Genomic DNA, 23,524 nt, shown 5'->3' on the forward strand with positions numbered 1-23,524 from the left:
GAGGCAAGAGCGCTAACCACTGTGCCACCCCCTACAAGGGCAACACGATAAGTGTGTGATCAGTGTAGCTGTAAACAAGCCAATTATTGGATTGAATGGGGGTAGGGCGGGGAGGCTCTGAGGATGAGAGTTGCAATGGAGATGGTAGAAAGAGAACTTTCTCCGGTTTCCTTCGCCCTTAAAAACAAACTGAACGCTAAGGATGGGAGAGGCTTGACTGCGGTAACACTTGTGTCAAATTATTTTATCACCTGCAAAACATCGAATCATTTTTCCTCAAGCCTCGAAGCGTAACTGGTAAAAGCATCATTTATTGAAAGTTGCTTAATCAGTACTAAGTCCTTGTAAGATTTAGAGTATTGTTGCATGCGCTGTCAGGGTAACAAGGTCAGGCTACAGTGGGTGGAACAGGCAGCTGTAGCTTCCAGATTTGGCACTTCTCCAAAATGGTGGGCTTGGCCACAATCCAACAAAGAGGCTCAGTTTTTTTTTGTTGCTCTTTTGTGAAATTTAGATCAAAAGTGTAATTTTGCTCGCAGTGGATTCGCTGTGTCAGCCCGTTTGCCACCAACGAATTTAATCTTGCCGGAACAACTCCTTTTAAGTGCAGTTCAAAACAAGTCAAGTCATCTCTGGGTCAAGATAAATTCACAGAAAGATAAAAAAAAATCAAAGGGATCACAAAGGATCAGTCAAGTAGATATCTGCCTAGGGTGCTGCCGAAAATACGCTGTCGACATAAATACAGGACAGGGGTGTGCTGAGAAGTGGCAAGACAATAGTTCGCCACAAATCTGAGTTCCTCAACACAACTGGAATGCATCAGGTTAAAATGCTGCCCCTTCATATCAGAGCAATTAGAGAATATTTAACCCACGGTAGATTATCATATGCTGTGGGTGGCATGGTGGCACAGTGGTTAGCACAACTACCTCACTGTGCCAGGGACCCAGGTTCAATTCCGGCCTTGGTTGACTGACTGGAGTTTGCACGTTCTGCAATGTGTCTGAGCTTCCTCCGGGTGCTCCAGTTTCCTCCCACAGTCCAAAGACGTGCAGGTTAGGTGGATTAGCCATGGTAAATGTGTGAAGTTACAGGGATAAGGTTGGGGCGGGCGCTGGGGCAGTGAGGGTGGTGTGGGTCTGGGTAGCATGTTCTTTCAGAGAGTCTGAGCAAATGTGATGGGCTGAATGGTCTCCTTCTGCACACCACTGGGGCAGCTTGGTGGCACAGTGGTTAGCACTGTTGACTCACAGTGCCAGGGACTCGGGTTCGATTCCCAGTTTGGGTCATTGTCTGTGCGGACTCTGCATATTCTCCCCATTTCTTCATGACTAGAGGATTTTTACAGTAACTTCAACGCAGTGTTCACACGCACACACGCGCGCAAATGCACGCACAGACACACACATTTTTGTTTCTGAAGATAAAATTGGCGTAATTTGCAGCACAGAAACAAGCTGTACAGCCAAACTAGTCTATGCCAGGATTTATGCTGCATATATGCCTCCCTCATCCTACTTTTTAAAATCTAACTAGCATCACCTTCTAGTCCTTTCTCCCTCCCATACTTATACAGATTCCCCTTAAACACATCAATGCTATTCACCTCAACATTTTAACCATCACTGGGTAAACATGTTTCTCTCGAGTTCCTTACTGGTTTTATTAGTGACTCTCTTAAGAGTACGGCCCTACTTTCGGATTCTCCCATTAGTGAAACCATTTTCTCCACCTACCTTACCAAATCCTCTCAACATATTAAAGGGCTGGATTTTCTCACCCCTCCGCTTTCTCTTATACATAGAAAACAGCCTTATTCAGTCTTTCATGACAGTTATCAAAATCAGAAGTGATGGATGATACTTTCACCAAGCAGTTAACAGCCAATAAACCAATGCATGACTACCTCGGCAAAACCATACAGAGGTTCAGAGAACAATGAGATTCTGCCAGGTTTTGCTTTTAATCATATGCCAGTAAACATCACTGTCAGATAAAGGGTAACATGATGTCATGTACTGCATTAAGGCAGTCAATTCATTCTTCACCACAAAGCATCCTGTGTGGGTTTAACATATGTAACCATTGTGTTAGAAATTCAAATCATTCTAATCACAATTACAGATGCAAGTACTGCATCTTCACTTGTCCAAATAGATCAACCAATATTGCTCTCAGTGTAAGACCACCTCATGGGTGGCACAGTGGTTAGCACTGCTGCCTCACAGCGCCAGGGATCTGGGTTCGATTCCAGCCTCAGGTCACTGTCTGTACATTTTCCCAATGTCTCCATGGGTTTCCTCTGGGTGCTCCTATTCCCTCCTACAGTCCAAAGATATGCTGGTTAGGTGCACTGACCATGCTAAATTGCTCCTTAGCATCCAGGATGCATAGATTAAAGGGATTAGTGGGGTAAATATGTAGGATTACAGGGATAGGGCCTGGATGGGATTGTTGTCGGTACAGACTCGATGGGCCAAATGGCCTCCTTCTGCACTGTAGAGTTTCTATGTTTTCTCCCACAGCCCGAAGGTGTGTAGGTTAGATGGAATGGCTATGCTAAATTGCCTCTTAGTGACAGGAGGATTATCAGGGTAAATATGTGAGGTTACAGGAATAGGATCTGGCTGGGATTGCTGTCAGTGTAGGCTGGATGGGCTGAATGGCCTCCTTCTGCACTGTAGAGAATTCTATGATTCTATGAGGATCTCCGGTTGCTGCATCTGTCTGAGCCTTCTCCTCTCTAAGGCAGCCATGCGGAATTGAGGAGGACTTGCTTCCGCTCCAGTTGGATGGATTCTGAGGTGACTGGACAGCCACTGCATGATCTGCAGACTCTGCCTCACGGTGGGTAGGTGGTGCTTGAAGGATTGGGTGGATGGGTTATTTGGAGGTTGATGCACTCCCTCTGACATCACAATCTCAGCTCCGCATCTTCTCGATGAAGTCTCTTGATGTGTTCAGTCCCTTCCCGAACTAGCCTTCTCCATTTCTTTGGTCACAAGCCAGGGTCGCCCATGAGTCAATGGGGAAGTTTGACCTCTTCGGGGATGTTTTGAGGACATCCCTAACATGTTCCTGCTGTCCTCCTAGGAATCTCCTGTCAAACTCTGAGTACAGCAGTTGCTTCACGAATTTGATGTCAAGTTCACAAACGACAGGTCCCGCTCTGGTTTTGATTGATTGCATAGTAACATAGAAACTAGAAGCAGCAGTAGGCCATTTGGCCCTTTGAGCCTGCTTTATCATTCATTATTATCATGACTGATTATCGAATTCAATATTCTGATTCCCCATTCTCCCCATATCCCTTGATCCCTTTAGCCCCAAGACCTATATCTAATTTCTTCTTGAAATTACACAATGTTTTGGCCTCAACTACATTCTGTGGCAGTGAATTCCACACACTCACCAATCTCTGGGTGAAGAAATTTCTCCTTACCTCAGTTCTAAAAGTTTTACCTCTTATCCTCAAACTATGACCCCTAGTTCTGGACTCCCCCACCATCAGGAACATTCTTTCAGAATTTACCCTGTATAACCATGTTAGAATTTTATAAGTTTCTATGAGATCCCCTCTCACTCTTCTAAACCCCAGTGAATATAATCCTAACTGGCTTAGTCTCTCCTCGTATGGCAGACCTACCATCCCAGGAATCAGCCTGGCAAACCTTTGCTGCACTCCCTCTATAGTAAGGACATCCTTCCTCAGATAAGGGCACCAAAACTGCACACAATACTCCACAGTAAGAAGTCTCACAACACCGGGTTAAAGTCCAACAGGTTTATTTGGAATCACAACACTGCTCCTTCAGCAGGTGAGTGGCACATCAGGCAAAGGAGCAGCACTCCAAAAGCTCGCGGTTTCAAATAAACCTGTTGGACTTTAACCTGGTGTTGTGAGACTTCTTGCTGTGCCCACCTCAGTCCAATGCAGGCATCTCCACATCATGGCCACAATGCTACAGGTCTGTCCTCACCAGTGCCCTACATAATTGCAGTAAAATTAGCACCTCAACACTGGACAAATTGTCTTTGGAGAGGATATTGCTGTTGGATGGATAGTTAGGGATCCCAATTAGCCTGGAGAAAACATTGTTTTTTGTCAAGTATGAACCCAACTTTATAGTGGCATATGGTGACTGCAGCACTGCCAAACACAGCAGTGAGCTATAAGGAAGAAATTTAGTTTACAGGATACATGTTTTAAACTGGCAGCCAAGCAGTCAATGTCCACGCAACCACAGATACCGAATAAAACTAGCAGGAATTACCTAAACACGTAATCCAGTTTATTATAAAGTTCAGCATCTTCTTTCGCTGATCCCCTTCTGAAATGGATTACCATTCTGCAATAAATGAAAAAGAATCTCTCAAGCACTGAAGCATGCCAACACATGTCACACCACAACAATCTCCCAGAGCAGCTCATTACTGGGAGGCCATTTTCAAACTTAAAGATTTTAAATTTGTTACCATTACAAAACAATAGATATCCAGAAGGAATTAAAGGCTAGAAATGAATTCTAGCCTGGAGAAGATTTGTACAAATTAATAAGACTCACTCTTGTGGTTTCTGGGATCACTTGGATTTTTCCTTCTGCCAGCTTGCAAACTTTCCTCCTTGGAAATTGCCACCACAGTATAAAGAACCAAGTATGCCTCACAGTTGGTAACCTGCTCTTTTAGCCCTCCTCCATACGATACTATGCCCTTGGAGGGCGTTGGCAACCATGGACTTCCATTGGATTGGCCTATGATTATTCTTGGCAAAGTTAAGACAGTGGGTTAGCTGTTGCTTCTGCCAATATGGCTGATGAAGGAACTCTCCCGCTTCTACCGCCTGCCATTGGGACGGGTATTGGAAAGCTTTACACACTGATAATTGTTACATATGGTGGGGCATGCCCCTTTAAGAGAATGGGTCAGACGACCTGGGACTCAAGCCCCAACTCAGGTGGAGCTTGCCTAGGCAGTCCGGTACTGACTGTGCTTGGAGAAAGACATGTAATAAACTGTTCCGTTACTTTATTACTACTGATCCCGTGGTCCTTACTAGTCTTCAATATCATATGTCCAAACATAAAATAATCAATCTGTTTTGGCCACATTATATACACATCCATGACCATCAGGTCACAAAGTGGGATCTGGAGCTCTTGGCTCAGAGATTGAGACGCTGTATAATCATCCTCTCATTTAGTACCACTATTGTGCTTAGCATTCTTGCATCATTTTGATCTCAGTATCTGTTACTATGGAGTTCAGGCCAATTATTCATACTGATGACTGCCTTTTATCTCTCTAACCACCACCCCTCACCCTAGCACCAAAGAAAATAAAGCGTGAATTTGTACTTGCCACGGAATGAAGAACATTTCCTCATCACTACATTCTGAACAGCTTCTATTTATCTGTATCTGATTTGCTCAGTTGGTAGTAGTCTAGGCCAGGAGATTGCGGCATTGAAACAGAAATTAAGCATAGTCAGAGGAACTGCACCTTTTGGATAAGACAGTCAATCAAGGCCCTGTCTCTGCTTGTTCAAGTTAGAAGTTGTAACAGGAAAATGGTAAGTTGGGAAAAGTGACACCAGAACAAAGGACAAAGAAAAGCACAGCACAAGAACAGGTCCTACGACCCTCCAAGCCTACGTCGATCATGATGCCCAACTAAATTAAAAAAAACCTTCTGCCCTTACTTGGACTGTATTCCTCTATTCCCTCCCATCCAGATGCCTCTTAAATGTTGCTGATGTGCCTGCTTCCACCACCTCCTCTGGCAGCACGTTCTAGGCACCCATCACTCTGCCTGAAATATTTCCCTGACACATCTCCCTTAAACTTTCCCCCTCTCAGCTTGAACCTGCGCCCCTTTGTAATCGACACTTCCACCCTGACTATCCACTTTTTCTATGCCTCTCATAATTTTGTAAACCTCTGTCAGGTCTCCCTCAGCCTCCGTCTTTACAGCAAAAACAATCCTATTTTATTCAACCTCTCCTCATAGTCAACACCCTCGAGGCCAGGCAACATCCTGGTGAACCTTCTTTGCACTCTCTCCAAAGCTTCCATGTCCTACGAAAGTGTGGCAACCAGAACGGCACACAATACTCCAAATAAATTTACATAAGCCAAAGGGCCTTATTCACTCAAATAATTGCAAAATGATTTGTTCCTTCTACTTATGCATACATTCTGAAGAAAACTAGAGATTGAAAGACCAGACTTCAATTCACTTGAGAATCAAAAAGAGTGATCCATACTCCAGATGGAGCGGTGGACAACAATTTGAAAAAAGCTTGAAGTTTCCAAGTCCTTAAATTGTAGCAAACCTCTCCTCAAGCTGGTGTCATCTGTAGATGCTTGCATCATTTACAATGCACCCGCTAATCTCTTAGTGCTTGTATCATCTGCTATTTTAGTATATGTGCTGCCGAAGTGAGCACAAAAGATATGATCACCTGCAAGTATTGCTGAATAAAGTGCTGCTGGTCTTGTGACCATTCTACTTCCATGGTCTCAATCACAGTAAGTCATCTCCAACCACTTCCTTGTAACTCTCACAACAAACATCATAATTTCCATGCCATCCCCTATCGAACAAAACTCTTTCCTCGTCCCATGTTTCCTTTAGCCCTGCAGTTGCCACAAAGCCTCGGCAACAGTTCAGATTCTTAAACATTCTTTCGGCTCCTGCCCCCAGCTTACAATCGCCCATCTGATCCATTTTTTAAAAAAAATGTATTCACAGGATGTGGGCACCGCTGACAAGGTGATCATTTATCTTCAGAAGGTGACAATGAGCAGACTCCTTGACTACAACCAGATGGCTTGCTGGGCAATTTCAGAGAGCAGTTAATAGTCAACAATACCCCTCTGGGTCTGGAGTCACATGGGGCAGGCCAGATCAGGGTGGCATTTTCCTTCTCGGTGCGATAACCTGGCATTTTCATGGGGCTGAATTCTACATAAGGGGAGGGATTTTACAGTCGCCTCTGAGATCAACAGACCTTTCCATGGTCCACCCCTTACCCGCTCCAATTCCCACGGCGGGCGGGATGGTAAAATTCCGGCTAAGGAGTGGACAATCCTTGCTCGGCTGTCAGTCAGCTTGAAATGAGACTTATGCCCCCATTGAAGAGGAAGTCCCATCTCCTGAGTGCTGCCGGCCAATCAAATGGCTGCAAGCTCTTTGGTTCTATCAGCGCCATGGCGAGCGGTGGTTGCTGCTGGGAGTACAGTCCGTAGGAGAGCTCTGTTATGGAGCCTAGCATCAGGTGAATCCAGGGTCCCCACCGGAGCCCAGGTGGTTGGGCTGCAGTGAGTGGACAAGGGGGTGGGGACAGGATGGACAGGGCAGTGGGGAGGGGGAAAACACACGGGCAGAAAAACTCACCGAGGCTCCTTAGACAGCATATCCAGAGCCGCTACCATCTAGAAGGACAAGGCAGCAGATGCCAGGGAAAGCCACCTCTGGAAGTTTCCATACACTGACTTCACTGTGGCTGGATCAAAATCCAGGAACTGTCTTCCTGACTACACTGTGAGTGTACCTATTCTATTGTTCATGTATGGAGTATGGGCCTTGCGGATAGGCCAGTAGTTATTGCCCATCCTAAAAGTTAAAGTTAATTTATTAGTCATAAGTAAGGCTTACATTAACACTGCAAAGAAGTTACTGTGAAATCCCCTTCATCACCATAGTCTGACGCCTGTTCAGATCAATGCACCTAACCAATATGTCTTTCAGAATGAGGAAGGAAACCGGAGCACCCGGAGGAAAACCATGCACATACGGGGAGAACGTGCAAACTCCTCACAGACAACGGCCCAAGCCAGGAATCGAACCCCGGTCCCTGGCGCTGTGAATCAGTGGTGCTAACTACAGTGCCACCATGCTTCCTCATTCTTAGTTGCGCTTGAGAAGATGAGCTGCCTTCTTGAACCACTGCAGTCTCAGAGGCACACCATAGCGCTGTTAGAGAGTGAGTCCCAGAATTTTAACTCAGCGACAGTGAAGGAATAGCAATATTTCGAAGGCAAGATGGTGAGGGACTTGGAGGGGAACTTCCAAGTGGTATCTCATGTCCTTGTCCTTCTATCTAGATGGTAGTGGGTTTGGAATGTAAGACCTAAGGAGACTTTGTAGTGGCTTGCTAGGGGGTTTAAGAGTCAACCAAATTGCTGTGCATCGGGAGTAACATGTAGGCCAGACCAGGTAACAGGAAAATGCAGATTTGCTCCTCTAAGGGACATTAACTAGCTGGGTTCTTAAATAATTCAGTAAAAAATCCGGAATTAAGAATCTACTGATAAGCATGAAACCATTGTCGATTGTCAGAAAAACCCATCAGGTTCACTAGTGTCCTTTAGGGGAGGGGAAGGAAATCTGCCATCCTTACCTAGTCTGGCCTACATGTGACTCCAGAGGCCACAGCAATGTGGTTGACTCTCAACTGCCCTCCAAGGGCAACTAGCGATGGGCAATAAATGCCGGTCCAGTCAGCAATGCCCATGTCCCATGAATGAATAAAAAATAAGAAAAAGCATACATGGGCACCGATAATTAAACCAGCTCTCAGGTGTAATTCAGTCCCCATTTTAAAGCCTGTACATTCTGACCTTAGTTAATGTATCCATTATGAATTCCTACATCTACATATAATGGAAGCTACCCATGTAAACCATTAATCTTGTAATGATACCATTCCACCACTGGTGATATCTCAGCTTATATACTAGGGATACAAGTTATACAAGGTGACAGTAAATATCTCTTTGCAGTTTCATAGCGAGGGGGATTGAATATAAAAGTAGGGAGGTCTTGCTGCAGCTGTATAGGGCATTGGTGAGGCCGCAGCTGGAGTACTGTGTGCAGTTTTGGGCGCCGCACCTGCGCAAGGATATTTTGGCCCTGGAGGGAGTGCAGAGGAGGTTTACTAGGCTGATACCGGAGTTGAGGGGGTTGAGCTATGAGGAGAGGCTGAATAAACTAGGCTTGTACTCGTTAGAGTTTAGAAGAATGAGGGGAGATCTCATTGAGACGTATAAGATGATGAATGGGATGGATAGGATAGAGGTGGAAAGACTCTTCCCGCTCAAAAAAGACAGTAGGACTAGGGGGCACAGCCTCAAGATAAAGGGGGGGCGGTTCAGAACGGAGTTCAGGAGGAACTTCTTCACTCAAAGGGTGGTGAATCTCTGGAATTCTCTGCCCGTTGAAGTGGTGGAGGCTGCCTCGCTAAATATTTTTAAGAAGCGGGTTGATGGGTTTTTGATAAGAGAGGGGATTAAGGGTTATGGGGAGAGGGCGGGAAAGTGGAACTGAGCCACGACAGATCAGCCATGATCTTATTGAATGGCGGGGCAGGCTCGAAGGGCCAGATGGCCTACTCCTGCTCCTATTTCTTATGTTCTTATGTTCTTATGTTCTTATAACCTGGAGACAAAGAACATACAAGCTTGACTCCATGCGTATCTGTTACATGCTTAGCCCAGGCATTATTTTTTAAAGACACCTTCTCCCATCTTACTGCACAAAGATAATGGACCCTCTCCTGCAATGCAAAGTTGCTTTGAGTTGAATTACTTTCATCCATGTTGTTTTACTCATACGTTGATGATCTGAAACCAAAACGCATTGTGCACATTTATTTCACCTAATGCTTGCAACACTAATCCATTGCGGTGTTTGGATGTTTATCAATGATTTTCCCTAAACGAACATTTTGTCAAGAGGACAAATGATGAGTACGTTCCTCGCTGGTTACATATCGCTTCCGATCAACACCTGATATGGATATCATATGTGTATCCATCAGGTCGAATCCCAAGAGATTTTAGGTTCAAGCTTTTTCAATATTTCTCACTGTTACTCTGCTAGTCTTCCCCCCCCCCGCATTTTAGGTGTTAAGTAGGCTGCGGTAGGGACTTTCTAGAATTTAATCAGACACGCAAACTTGAATGCCACACAAATATGTCCGGGAAGCCCCCCCATCTCCAATCTTCCTCCAAGTGGTCTGATACTAATACTGATTCTGTACCTTGCCTGAAAGAGCAAAGGCAGCATGCTGCAGATTGATGCAATCGGCAAGGTGGGAGTAGTATTTCCACCAGTATTTCCTGGTACCAAAATTGTGAAACAAACCAATGGGCCTCCCAAAAATAATGCAATAAATCCCATACACTTTTGTCCACTGACCTTCCTATCTGTCAAGGCAGGTTGACTCTGTAGTGCACAGAATTACTATCTTAATAAACGCAATTACATCAACCAACTGGAACTCCCTCCCTAACAGCACGGTGGGTGTACCTGCGCCATTTGGACTGCAGCTGTCCGAGGTGGTGGCTTAACATCATCTTCTCAATGGGTGATGGGAAATAAAAACATTGGCCTAGACATTAGCTTCCGAATGTCTCCCCTGAATAATCCAGCTCTAATTTTAAGAGCGATTGCTTTACCTCATTTTTTTAAACCAATTACTTCTACCCTCGTGAATCCCATTGTAACTTTAAACATCTCAATTAGATTACCCCCTCAATTTTCTAAGGTCAACAGGATTACAATCCAATTTATGCAATATGTCCTCACAATTAAAGGGAGGTCTTGCTGCAACTGTACAGGGCACTGGTGAGGCTGCAGCTGGAGTACGGTGTGCAGTTTTGGTCGCCACACCTGCGCAAGGATATTTTGGCCTTGGAGGGAGTGCAGAGGAGGTTCACTAGGCTGATACCAGAGTTGAGGGGGTTGGACTATGAAGAGAGGCTGAATAGATTGGGTCTGTATTCGTTGGAGTTTAGAAGGATGAGGGGGCATCTTATAGAGACGTATAAGATAATGAAGGGGATGGATAGGGTAGAGGTAGAGAGGCTCTTCCCGCTCAGAAAGGATAGTAGGACCAGAGGGCACAGCTTCGAAGATAAGGAGGGGGCAGTTTAGAACGGAGTTGAGGAGGAACTTCTTCACTCAAAGGGTGGTGAATCTCTGGAATTCTCTGCCCGTTGAAGTGGTGGAGGCTGCCTCGCTAAATATTTTTAAGAAGCGGGTTGATGGGTTTTTGATAAGAGAGGGGATTAAGGGTTATGGGGAGAGGGCGGGAAAGTGGAACTGAGCCACAACAGATCAGCCATGATCTTATTGAATGGCGGGGCAGGCTCGAAGGGCTAGATGGCCTACTCCTGCTCCTATTTCTTATGTTCTTATGTTCTAAGTGGTGGAGGCTGCCTCGCTAAATATATTTAAGACGTGGGTAGATAGGTTTCTGATAGACAAGGGAATTAAGGGTTATGGGGAGAAAGCGGGAGAGTGGAACTGAGCCACTTCAGATCAGCCATGATCTTATTGAATGGCGGGGCAGGCTCGAAGGCCTAGATGGCCTACTCCTGCTCCTAATTCTTAAGTTATCTTATGTTATCTTATGTTAACCCGTTAGCCGTGGTAGTTTTTTTTGGTAAATCTATGTTCTACCTCTGCCAACATCAACATATTCTTCCTCAGGTTGGATGCACAAAATTAAATGCAGTACCCCAAATGGAGTCTGACCAAAGACTCTACACACAATCATAGATTTTATAGTGCAGGAGACCATTCGGCCCATCGAGTCTGCACCGACCACAATCCCACCCAGACCCTATCCCCATAACCCCATGCATTTACCCACCTAGTTCCCCTGACATTAAGGGGCAATTTAGTATAGCCAATCCACCTAACTCACACATCTTTGTGAATCACAACCTCTTTCCCTTTGTATTTCAACTCTCTTGAGTTAAAGACTAGCATTTAATTAGCCTATCTGATGCGGTTTTTCCACTAGCTTTCAGTATTGCATGAACCTAGACATCCAAACTCCTTTATTCTTCCACAGCCTTTTGCCATTTTGAAAATATTTTCATCTGTCATCCTTGGATCCACAATGAACGGCTCACAATTCTCCATCCACCCACTCACTCAATCCTTCGTAAGCTCATGCGGCCCACTCACTAGCCTAGGTTGCCCATCGCTGGTCTTTCTGCAAATTCCTGCTCCCATTTCCACTATTTATTGTTCCTTTTAACTTAGGCCTAAAATTTCATAAAGTCAGGGGGGTACCGTGCCTTAGCCAAGATGGCGCTGGAGCCCAGAACATGCAGGTCACATCCCCAAACCTGGCACCCACCATTTTCACCAGACAGGAATGTGGACAAGGTATTTTTCACACACCCACAGTTCACAGAAGCAGCAGTACATTCAGAAGTGCAAGTGCCTCTAAAGAGAAAGTATTTTTGTAATTTTTGAGATTCCAAAAAAATGCAACCTGTGGGCTTTGGACATTTGAGAAAAAGATTTACGCATTGGAGAGGTCAGGTACTTTTGGGAAAAGACCAGGTACCTCTTTGGGAGAGAGTGAATGCCCTGGGGAATGAAATGTAGGCATAACTTTGCGTAAAATGTGGATAAAGTCTGTGGAACTGTCAAGTTGTCATGTCATTTAGATCTGCTCTTCAGATTAATAAAAAAAGCCTCTCCTTGAAAAGTCAATCAGTGCTTATACTTTCAGTAGATGGTTGTTCCCATAGACCTGAGGGTCATTACTACAGGATTAGTGCTGTTTACTCCTCCACAACCAATGTGTGTTAAACGGTAGAGGCCTGTTAATTCACATATTGATTGGCAGTTCCAAGTGATGATAAAAAGATTAGCTGTCTTTGATGTGGGGCTATGAAGATAAATGTTTGTTTTTACAACCGAGTAAGTATTTGTAAGAAATGTTTGTTTTCATTGGGGATTAAATGCTTAAACAGATATAAATGTATTGAATGGGTTTTTAATCCATTATAGTGTTCATTACATATAATTAAGTTGTCATAGATGCGTAGAACTTTATTCGCTCCTGAGGTCTGCCCATGGCGGATAATAAGTGTGTTGGCATAGAGGGTGTAAGTTGAAACAGGGCCATGAGGAAGTAGAGGGGCATGGGTTGGCATGGAATGTAAGTCATCATGGTCATGAGATGGTGTGAGTGGGCATGGAAAGGACATGGTGTAGTGTACGTGGTTGATGAGATGTTGGGTGAGGGCTTGAGAGTTGTTCGTTTGTTTTACTACTGTCTTTGGAACCAAGACCCAGAGACTGAGACATCCTATTAAACAACCCATCTCAGCACCCAGGAGCCCCTGTGGCTGCCTCCACACCGTTTCCAGGGGAGACAGGGCAGCACAGTGGCTAGCACTGCTGCCTCACAGTGCCAGGGACCTAGGTTCGATTCCTGGCTTGAGTGATTGCGTGGAGTTTGCACATTCTCCCCGTGTCTACGTGAGTTTCCTCGAGGTACTCCACAGCCCAAAAGGTATGTTGGTTAGGTGCACTGGCCATGCTAAATTCTCCCTCAGTCTGAACAGGCACTGGAGTGTGGCAACTAAGGGGTTTTCACTGTAACTTCATTGTAGTGTTAATGTAAGCATAGATCAGCCAGTCAACATCTTTTCCCAAAGGTAGTGAAGTCAAAAACCTGAGGGCGTAGGTTTAAGGTGAGAGGGGAGAGATACAAAAGTGTCCAGAGGTGCAATTTTTTCACACAGGGAGTGGTGTGTTTCTGGAACAAGTTGCCAGAGGCAGTAGTAGAGACGGGTACAATATTGTCTTTTAAAAAGCATTTAGACAGTTACATGGGTAAGATGGGTATAGAGGGATATGGGCCAAATGCGGGCAATTAGGACTAGCTTAGTGGTTGAAAAAAGGGCGGCATGGGTAAATTGGGCCAAAGGGCTTGTTTCCATTCTGTAAACCTCTATGATTCTAAGCCTACGTGTGATACTAATAAATAAACTTTAAATAATAGAGCGCCATTTGTAATGCGTTACAATCCCAATGGGGCCCATTAATGATTAAAGAAAAATTTGAATGTCCAGTGATTCACTGAAAGGAATTAAAGTTAAAACAGAATCTATGTTTATCTTACAAAGTCACAGTTGGAAGTAAGAAAACTTAAATGAAAGGTAATCCATTTCTATGCCTTTTGGTAGAGCCAGGGTATCTAATGTTACCTCAATAAACTATCTAAATTATTTAATCTCTCATGGGATATGGATGTCAGAGGCAAGCCCAGCATTTGTTGTCCATCCCCGATTGCCATTTCAAAGGTCCACCACATTACTGTTAACCTGGAACGTTACGTAAGACAGAGCAGGTTGGGACAGCAGATTTCCTTCTCTGAAGGACATTACTGAACCAGGTGGGCTCTTATGACAACTGATGGTAATTTCATGGTCACCATTACTGAGACTAGCTTTATATTCCAGATTTATAATGTGGAGATGCTGGCATTGGACTGGGTAGTCACAGTAAGGAACCTGTTAGACTTTAACCTAGTATTGTGAGACTTCTTACTATTCCAGATTTATTACTTGAAGTTAAGTTCCACCAGCTACTGAGGTGGGATTTGAACTCATATCCTCCAGAGCATTAGTCTGGGATTCTGGATTACAGGTCCAGTGATATTACCACTACCAACTACTTATCACTACACCATTGTCACCTCCAGCCACAAGTAGTTGATAATCAAGTGAGTTCCTTGGTGGGATGAGCAATTCTGGGAAAGAGGATCATTATAGCTATAAACGATTCATGTGGATCATAAAATCAAAAGGATTTAGGATGGGATTTTCCAGCTGTGCTTGCCCCGGAACCAGAAAATCACACCCAGGGTCAACGGAACTTTCCATGATTTGCCCTTTGCCTGCTATGATTCCCATGGTAGGCAGAACGTGAAAGTTCTCCCCACGGTCTTGAAGGTAAAGTAATTTACATTTCCATTTGCAACATCCCAAGTTTGCCAAGTTGCCATGTAAATTGTTAATTTTTTATTTGCATATAAATTTGTAAGGATGAAACCAGAATATAGTTGATGGGTTATGAAGATTAGGGAGGCTGCTTTGGTTTAATTTATGTCTGTATGTTTTTTTGCTGTGGAGATGCCGGCGTTGCACTGGGGTAAACATAGTAAGAAGTCTCACAACACCAGGTTAAAGTCCAACAGGTTTATTTGGTAGTAAACACCAGTAGCTTTCAGGGTCACCTGATGAAGAGGCAAACCCTGAAAGCTAGTGGCGTTTACTACCAAATAAACCTGTTGGACTTTAATCTGGTGTTGTGAGACTTCTTACTGTATTTTTTTTGCTTACAGGAACAAATAGCCTGTAGAACAGTTTGGAAACAGACAGGGACAGTTGGCAAATCACTGAGTTGAGCTAGCAAAGAAATGTTCAGCGAGACCCAAGTAAAGAAAATGCTAAATTGATTGTTTACCATTAGGAATGTGGGTGGGAGCTTGGGTTCAGTGTGGAGAAAGGGAAAAGAGGCTGGAAGATTTGCCAAGCTTGGAGCTAGAGGAAGAAATCTACAGGAATCCTCAGGGCCGGAGTTTAGTTAGAGCTTGTAAAGGGGAAGGAAGATAGATGATTTATCTAGTTTGGAGCGAGAGGATGAAATATACAGCAGCTCTCAGAGTGAAAGACATTTAGCCTGGTCACAATTGGAGTTCTGTAGTCAATCAGTTTGAAGATGGTTGAGAAAGGAATATGATTTCACAGTTTTTAAACAAAAACAAGCCTTACTTTTTTTTTACTCATCTGCAGGATTGGGCCTTCAATGGCTAGGCCAGCATTGATTGCCTAACCCTAATTGCCCTTAAGATGGAGGTGAGCTGCCTTCTTCAATCGTTGCAGTCCATGCGGTGTAGGTGCACCCAGAGTGCTGTTAGGGAGGGAGTTTCAGGATTTTGACCCAGCGACAGTGAAGGAATGGTGATGCATTTCCGAGTCAGGAGGGTGAGAGACTTGGAGAGAAATGCAACTTTCCTCTTTTCACTTTAACTCACTTCCCTGTGTCCAGAAAGTCTTTGGCTAGTTAATAGGTTCTTGGAAGGCTAGCTACTTACTTTTGACCAATTTCAAAGTTCTCCACAGCTGCCTTGTAAGGCCTGGGACTTTCCAGCTCAAGCTTCAGCCTCACACACAATTCCTGCACAGTGCCTTAAAAGAAGATTAGACACACTGCCGGTTTGTAATCACTTCATTTCCCTATTTCACAGTCATTCAGAGGGCTCAATAAATTTCTTTCTCCGCCTTTTGCAGAGGCAAGGACGAAGCATTGGAGGGAGAGCACAAAACTCCAAACAAAAACCCACCTTTTAAAGTATTGGTGTCACAAGTAGGCTGACGTTAACAATGCCATGAAGTTACTGTGAAAATTCCCTAGTCGCTACACTCCCGCCCCTGTCTGGGTACACTGAGGGAGAATTTAGCACGGCCAATGCACCTAACCAGCACATCGCTCAGTCTGTGGGAGGAAACTGGAGCACCCGGAGGAAACCCACACAGACACAGGAAGAACATGCAGACTCCACACAGGCAGTGACCCAAGCCGGGAATCGAACCCGGGGCCCTGGTGCTGTGGGGCAGCAGTGCCGCCCACCTACTCAACCCTGCAAACACCAGCCCCTGCATGAGGTTCATGCAGTGGATTTGTCAGTCACCTCAGAACCCAGTGAACTGGAGTGCGAGCAAGACATCTTTCCTGAAGGACTACCTGAGGAGAGGTGGGGGGCACTTTCCTTGTACCCCTTTGTCGTTTATTCTGTAGTTATACCAGCCTGCTGGATTCCCAGTTACTTCACAATGCCTTTTCTTTCAGCCTCTCACAACCGCCCCTAGCTTGTTTGGTAACAAACCAGAGATGGGCAGTTTCTACTGTATATCGAGTAAATCAATCTGTCACCTTTGATATGAAAGTGGCAGCTCTCAGTCAATATACTTTACTTATACTGTGTGTGGTCAAAAAGTTAGTTTCGGATTAAATTAACATTTCCATAACCACAAAAACGGTGGCATCACGTATAAATGATTTGTAGGCAGCATTTTGCAGAGAGATAACACACCTCCTACTAATGCACAAATAGAATACCTCATTATCTTTTTGAGATTGTAGGTTAAGACTTAAATCGATGGTTTAATCATTGTTACTCATCATGTAACCTTTATTTATTGCTTCATTTAGAAAATTTCGCATTCTCAGTTTACACAGTTTTTTTTAAAGTTAATTTATTAGTGTCACAAGTAGGCTTTGCATTAACACTGTAATGAAGTTACTGTGAAAATCCCACCAGTTGCCACACTCTGGCGCCTGTTTGAGTACACAGAGAGAATTCAGCATGGCCAATGCACCTAACCAGCACATCTTCTGGACTGTGGGAGGAAACCCACACTGGCAACGTGCAGACTCCGCACAGACAGTGAACCAAGCAGGGAAATCAAATCCGGTTCCTTGACGCTGAGACAGCAGTGCTAATCACAGTGCCTCTGTGCTGCCAAGCACACTATACTTACTAATATATGGTAATCTAGAGACTAACATGCAGTTTCCAATAAACATCTTTTTTCCACCATTCATTCATGTGTTATCATCATTGCTGGCAATGTCAGAATTTATCACCCATCCTTAGATGCACTTGAGAAAGTGGCGGTAAGCTGCTGTAATCCATGTGTTGTAGGTTCAACCACAGTGTTGTTAGGGAGAGAGGTCCAGGATTTTGATCCAGTGGTAGGGAAGTCTTGGTAATATAATTCCGAGTTAGGGTGGTGTGTGACTTGGATGGAAAGTTGCAGATGGTGGTATGTCCCATGTGCCTACTGTCCTTGTCCACCCAGGAGGTGGAATTGCAAGTTTGGAAGGTGCAGTTGATGATGTCTTGCTGAATTGCTGTAGTGCATCTTGTAAAGGGTCACACTACTGCCACAGTGCACTGGTGGGGGGAATGTTTAAAGCAGTGGACAGGTCACCAGTCAATTGGGTTACTTTGACCTGGATGGTGCTGAGCAGCCTGACTGCTGTTGCAGCTGATCTGAGCAAGTAGCGCATCACAATCCTGGCTTGTGCCTTTTTGATAGTGGACAAGCTTTGATGGGCCAGGAAATGAGTTAGTCATTGCAGACAGTCCCGGTCTCTGTTTCTAGTTAAAGCCAACACAAGTGGAAGATTCAGCCATGGTAATGCTTGGGATGCATCCAAGGACACTGAGGGAAGTGAGAGTGGAAACTGTGGCAGTGCTTGTGATAATTTTCCAGTCTTCCTTGGAATCAGGGGTGGCGCCAGACAACTGCAGAATTGCGAATGTTAACACGTTTAAAAAAGGCCCAGCAACTACAGGCCAGTCAGCTTAATGTCAGCGGTGGGGAAGCTTCTAGAAATGGTAATTTAGGACAAAATTAATACTCACTTGGGCAGCATTTCAAATAAGTGAGTAATAAGTGGAAAATCACCCTCCACCATAACCATACTTTACCTATGACACATTTTTTTTGCACCCTGCGTTTCTTCTTCTTTGAACCACAACAACCTATTCAAAGCTATTCCTGTTCTATAACCACCCTTGCCTCACGGAAACATTTGGTTTAATCACTTCCAGGTTCATTGCCATATCAAACCCCCACAGCTAATTCGCTCTGTCCCTTGCTCTAATTACCACTCACATACGCCAGCAGTTTAAAAATATGGCAAGAATATTACCAACAGAAAAGTATTAGAATTTTTTGGATTTTCCTGACGTCACATACAGAGTTACTAACGAATCTTAGGTCAAAAGATCAGCATTGTTTCTTTTGGTCTTCCCTAAAAATAGTGGGCTAAGCCACTTTGAGCAAAGTGTGTACAGGACGCTGAAAGTCTGCAAAGGGGTATAGATAGTTTAAGCAGAGTGGGCAAGGGTCTGGCAGATGGAGTACAATGTCGGTAAATGTGAGGTCATCCATTTTGGTCGGATTAATAGCAAAATGGACTATTATTTCAATCGTAAAATATTTCAGCATGCTGCTGTGCAGAGGGACCTGGGTGTCCTTGTGCATGAATCACAAAAGGTTGGTTTGTAGATGCAGCAGGTAATTAAGAATTACACACTGCAGTGAGTAACTCATTGCAGTACGGTGGCACAGTGGTTAGCACTGCTACCTCACAGTGCCAGGGGCCGAGTTTGATTCCTGGCATGGATCACTGTCGATGGAGTTTGCACATTCTCCCCGTGTTTGCATGGATTTCCTCCGGGTGCTCCGGTTTCCACCCATATTCTGAAAGTAGTGCTGGTTAGGTGGATTGACCCGAACAGGCACCAGACTGTGAGGACGAGGGAAATTTCACAGTAACTTCATTGCAGTGTAAATGTAAGCCTTACTTGTGACTAATAAATCACTACATTAACGACAGAAGGCAAATGGAATTTTGTTCTTCACTGCTGGAGGGATGGAGTTTAAAAACAGCTAGGTTATGTTGCAGCTGTATAAGGTGCTGGTGAGGACACACCTGGAGTACTGTGTACAGTTTTGGTCTCCTTACTAAAGAAAGAATATACTGGCACTGGACGAAGTGCAGAGGAGATTCACTGGGTTGATTCCGGAGTTGAGAGAGTTGGCCTATGAGGACAGACTGAGTATTCTGGGACTTGTTGGAATTCAGAAGAATGAGGGGAGGTCTTATAGAAACATGTGAGATTATGAAGGGAATTGATAATACAGAAGCAGGGAAGTTGTTTCCACAGGCAGTTGAAACTAGAACTAAGGGGCATGGCCTCAAAGTAATGGTGAACAAATTTAGGACTGAGTTGAAGAAGAACATCTTCACCCAAAGGATTGTGAATCTGTGGAATTCCCTGCCCAGTAAAACACTTCTTGAGGCTACCTTGTTGAATATTTTTAAGGCAAAGGTAGATAGATTTTTGAACAGTAAAGGAATTAAGGTTTGTGGTGAGCGGGTGGGTAATTGGAGCTGAGTCCACGGAAAGATCAACCATGATCTTATTGAATGATGGCGCAGGCTGAAGGGGCCAAATGGCCTATTCCTGCTCCTACTTCTTATGTTCATGGTAGCACAGTGGTTAGCACTACTACCTCACAGCACCAGGGGCCAAGTTTGATTCCCAGCATGGGTCACTGTCTATGTGGAGTTTGCACGTTCTCCCTGTGTCTGCGTGGGTTTCCTCCGGGTGCTCTGGCTTCCTCCCACAGTCTGAAAGATGTGCTGGTTAGGTGCATTGACTCGAACAGGCGCCGGAGTGTGGTGACTAGGGGAATTTCACAGTAACTTCATTGCAGTGTTAATGTAAGCCTTACTTGTGACTAATAAATAGACTTTATTTTTCTCTCATATTGCCCCCAACACATTGCATTTGGTTCTGGTATTGGTGAGTGGGACCCATGTATGTGGATTTCAGCAAACCATATTTCTCTCAAACAGGGTGAATGTGGGTAATTCTGTGTAGAAACTTGATGAATATTTATTTTCCCAAAAGCAGCTGTTAATACTAAAAAAACTCAGTTATGCAAAAGCAATCAACCGCTATAAATTTAATTTTCTAATAGTAGCAAGCAAGAAGTCACCGTAACCTCTTGTTTAGCTATCTGATGCTGGGAAAGGACAACAAGTTTATCTGTGATCAAGGACAAACAAAGCCAGGGTTAATCTGTTCACTGCATGCACAACTAACATAGAGCTGCTGCAGTATGGCAGCACCATAGCACCGTGGTTAGCACTGCTGCCCCACAGCACCAGAGACCCAGGTTCAATTCCCAGCTTGAATCAATCACTGTCTGCGCAGAGCCTGCACGTTCTCCCCGAGTCTGTGTGGGTTTCCTCCGGGTGCTCCGATTTCCTCCCACAGTCTGAAAGACGTGCTGGTTAGGTGCATTGGCCATGCTAAATTCTCCCTCAGTGTACCCGAACAGGCACCGGAGTGTGGCGACTAGGGGATTTTCACAGTTACTGCATTGCAGTGTTAATGTAAGCCTACTTGTGGCATTATTAAATAAACTTGGAAAGACTATAGAACCTAGCCTCTTGACTAAAAAAACTTGTAAGTTACAAGTGCAGAACTATATAGAATCATAGAATCCCGACAGTGCAGAAGGAAGCCAAGCAGTCCATCGGGCCTGCACTGACAACAATTCCGCCCAGGCTCTATCCCCTAAATCCCACATATTTACCCTGCTTATTCCCTGACAAAGGGTCAATTTAGCATGGCCAATCAACCTAACCTACACATCTTTGGACTGTGGGAGAAAACTGGAACACCCGGAGGAAACACATGCAGACATGGGGAGAACATGCAAACTCCACACAGAAAGTGACCTGAGGCCGGAATTGAACCCGGGTCCCTGGCACAGACAGACAACAGTGCTAACCATTGTTCAGTCTATTGAATGGTTCATTGAATCTTTCACACAATGTTTTGGAGTAGGAAGATGCAAGGTTGCATTTTATTTTAAAGAAATACCCTTCACATTTTATTCTAAAGTTTGGAGATGGGTCGTGTTTGCGTTTCATCCCCTGCAGCATATTACTGACAGTAGATAGAGGATTCCAATTCTGAACAAAGTGATTTATTGCTATGCAGCAGGACCTGTTTAGTGAGTAGTGTTTTGTTGACTCTGGAGGGAAAAGTGACAGAGCCTAGGTAAACTGGATTCTGGTATGAATAATATAGGTGAGAGGGAAGCAAGACAAGACCTCAAGTGATCTCAAACAAGTGAGAGATTGAATTCAATAAATGGTTTTTAATTTAATTCGGGATAACCTAGAAGATAAATTTGAACTGTGATCACAAGGATCAGGATTGGGAAGGGGGTGGTGGAAGTGGGCATGGTTAGCTAGACAGCCAGCATCTGATTAATGCCAACAGCATGGCATTCAAACTCCATTCTGGCCAAGGTCCACTTGGAACTTAAAGGCAGAGGTAGATAGATCCTTGACGAACAAGGGAATCAAAGGTTATCAGGAGAAGGCAGAAGGTGGAGTTGAGGCCACCATCAGAGCAACTAATGATCTTATTATATTGGCCCAATGGCCTACTCTCGATCCTTGTTCATACCCATAGTAAAAAAAATCATGTCACTTGGCTGTGGTTAGACAAATAATTGCCAAGGATCTGCCTTCAGACAGAGAGACTCAAGAGGATGAACAGCAAAGAATTCCACTGGGATGCACTTAACTACAACACAATCAGTTGAAAGAATTTTAATTTGCCACAACACAGATTGAATATGGTTCTTGAAGGTAATATTGTTTATTCATGTGGAGAAAATTTATGTCCTGTGGGTGGTGTTAGGTTGCCATAGTGACATTAGCATGTGGATTCAATGTAACATATGGTGGAAAATCTAGCAGTCTGTCAACGCATAATTTGGTGGAGTTCGCTTCAAAATGAAGACATGTCCCTGTCTACATCCATGAAAACCAAGTAGAAATGGTCGAGAGCTTCGAGGTTTTAGGCGTCCAGATCACCAACAAACTGCCCCCATGCCGACACTGTAGGTAAGAAAGCCCACCAACGCCTCTACTTTCTCAGAAGACTAAGGAAATTTGGCATGTCTGCTACAACACTCACCAACTATTACAGATGCACCATATAAAGCATTCTTTCTGGTTGTATCACAGCTTGGTATGGCTCCTGCTTTGCCCAAGACCATAAGAAACTACAAAGGGTCATGAATGTAGCCCAATCCATCACGCAAACCAGCCTCCCATCCATTGACTCTGTCTACACTTCCCACTGCCACGGAAAAGCAGCCAGCGTAACTAAGGACCTTATGCCACCTGGAAATGCTCTCTTCCACCTTCTCCTGACGGGAAAAAGATACAAATGTCTGAGGTCAAATACCAACCAACTCAAGAACAGCTTCTTCCATGCTGCCATCAGACTTTTTAATGGACCTACCATACACTGAGCTGATTTTTCTTTATACCCTGGCTATGACTGTAACACTACATCCTGCACTCTCTTTTTTCCTTCTCTATGAATAGTATGTTTTGACTGTATAGCGAGCAAGAAACGAGACTTTTCACTGTATACTAATACATTTGACAATAATACATCAAATCAAATTGGTTGATTTAAACGCTTTGAGGAGTGATTCATTATTGTAGAATCCTAGAATTTTACAGCACAGGAGAAGCTATTAAACCATCTTATTTTTCACTCCAGCGCCCCCCCGCCCCCCATCCCTCCACCCCCCAACCACCGCCTGATTTTTTCCACTTAGCCCTGCAAATGTTTACTTTTCAAGTATTTATTCAATTCCCTTTTGAAAGTTACCATTGAATGTGTTTCCCCTTTTCAGCAGTTTTCTATCTCATGTCATCAGTTTTAATCAGCTTTCTGTTTCTATTGCAGAGGATTCCAGCGTTAATTCTATTCTGAGCTCCCCGGATAATGAAGTAGTCTGTCTCCAAATGCAGCAATGCCTGGACAATGTTCAGGCTGACACATGGGAAGTAACATTCATACAGCACAAGTACTAGCAAATGGCCATCTTCAGCAAGACAGTCTCATCACTTCTACTTGACATTTACAGTAAAACGCAGAATTGTTACAGCGCAGTGACAGAATAAGGTTGTTCAGCTCATCGTGTCTGTGCCAGCTCTCTGTTGGAACAAATTAACTAGTGCCATTCCCCCATCTTCACCTAAAGCCCTGCACCTTCTTCCTTTTCAGATAACAACC

At 44.2% G+C, this 23,524-nt stretch overlaps 1 protein-coding gene across 3 annotated transcripts in view; it reads right to left on the reverse strand.

The window, feature by feature from the left end:
- Positions 1–23,524, reverse strand: part of LOC145345201 (uncharacterized) — a 559,547-nt gene that overhangs the window by 412,636 nt on the left and 123,387 nt on the right. For 2 of the 3 annotated variants that reach the window (XR_013887039.1, XM_080192941.1), the window contains one exon: positions 4,278–4,352. The exons of the other annotated variant lie outside the window; for it this stretch is intronic. Coding sequence is in view for 1 of the 2 variants with exons in the window: in XM_080192941.1 (XP_080049067.1) it covers positions 4,278–4,352 (75 nt within the window). In the remaining variant the exon portion in view is untranslated. The remainder of the gene's footprint in view (positions 1–4,277; positions 4,353–23,524) is intronic. 3 annotated transcript variants of the gene reach the window in all.

The sequence above is a fragment of the Carcharhinus amblyrhynchos genome, chromosome 7 (assembly GCF_965287045.1).
Source record: "Carcharhinus amblyrhynchos chromosome 7, sCarAmb.v2.hapA, whole genome shotgun sequence".
NCBI lineage: Eukaryota > Metazoa > Chordata > Chondrichthyes > Carcharhiniformes > Carcharhinidae > Carcharhinus > Carcharhinus amblyrhynchos.